The following is an 885-nucleotide window of genomic DNA, read 5'->3' on the forward strand; positions in this document are numbered from 1 at the left end:
TGCTGCTGGGGACGTGAAGATAACGCTAACGGGGACGGTTGATGCCACTACGTGCACACCATCGCCCCCCCTATCTACTGGGAAGAGCAGCGAAGTTACCATTTCTACTGCGGTTACTTTGAAGAAGAAGGGTAGCTCAGAAGAAGAGAAAACAATTCCGAATGAAGTGTCTAAGGTAGTCACTGTTCCCGATGGGTACAAATTGACGCTGGACACCTCACTGGAAGTTAAATGTATGAAGAAAGAGACGACTCAAGAAACCCCTGAAACACTGTGTACAGCTAATGAGGATGCCACAGCTACCTACACTCTCACCTATGGTGCCGCTGTAAAGTCCACTACTTCTGGTAAGACCACTGTAAATCCGCCGGAGACACAAACGCGTGATGTGACGGTCCCAGCTGGGCACAATGTGAAACTCATTGCGAAAATTGTTGCTACATGCGCTGCTGTGACAAAGGCCGAAAAGCCTTCACCGCCAGTAGGGGACATAGCTCCTAGCGGAGGACAGGAGAAGTCCCTTGATGGCAAAAACCCTGACCCAACTCATATCGCACCTGAATCTCAAATATCCGAGCACAACCCTACCAAACCAGAGACAGACAAACAGATGACTCAGGGCGGAGAGACATCTAAGCAATCCAACACTCCACTGCGTGGCCCCTCCACGGGAGATCTAAAGTCAACTGGTCAAGGTGATGCTGGCGAGAAGAGCAGTGCTCTCACCAACGAAGTTCTTACTCCAGTTTCCAGCGAGTCAGAAAGCAAAGAAAGAGAAAGCTCCGTCACAGTGAATGGCGCCGATCACACTGCCTCCACAGCCACATCTCAATCAGAGACAACCACCGAAGGGGCTCCAAACACTGATGCCGATGCTCCCACCTC

At 51.0% G+C, this 885-nt stretch overlaps 1 protein-coding gene across 1 annotated transcript; it reads left to right on the forward strand.

Moving 5' to 3' along the window:
* Window position 1: 1 nt before the first annotated feature.
* DQ04_23201000 (hypothetical protein) lies at window positions 2-883 on the forward strand (the record flags this gene model as incomplete). Its single annotated transcript, XM_009318150.1, has 1 exon — window positions 2-883. A coding segment is annotated over one exon (882 nt), but the record flags the coding sequence as incomplete, so codon positions are not given.
* Window positions 884-885: the final 2 nt, after the last annotated feature.

The sequence above is a fragment of the Trypanosoma grayi genome (genome assembly GCF_000691245.1).
Source record: "Trypanosoma grayi strain ANR4 Tgr_2320_V1, whole genome shotgun sequence".
In the NCBI taxonomy this organism is placed as follows: domain Eukaryota; phylum Euglenozoa; class Kinetoplastea; order Trypanosomatida; family Trypanosomatidae; genus Trypanosoma; species Trypanosoma grayi.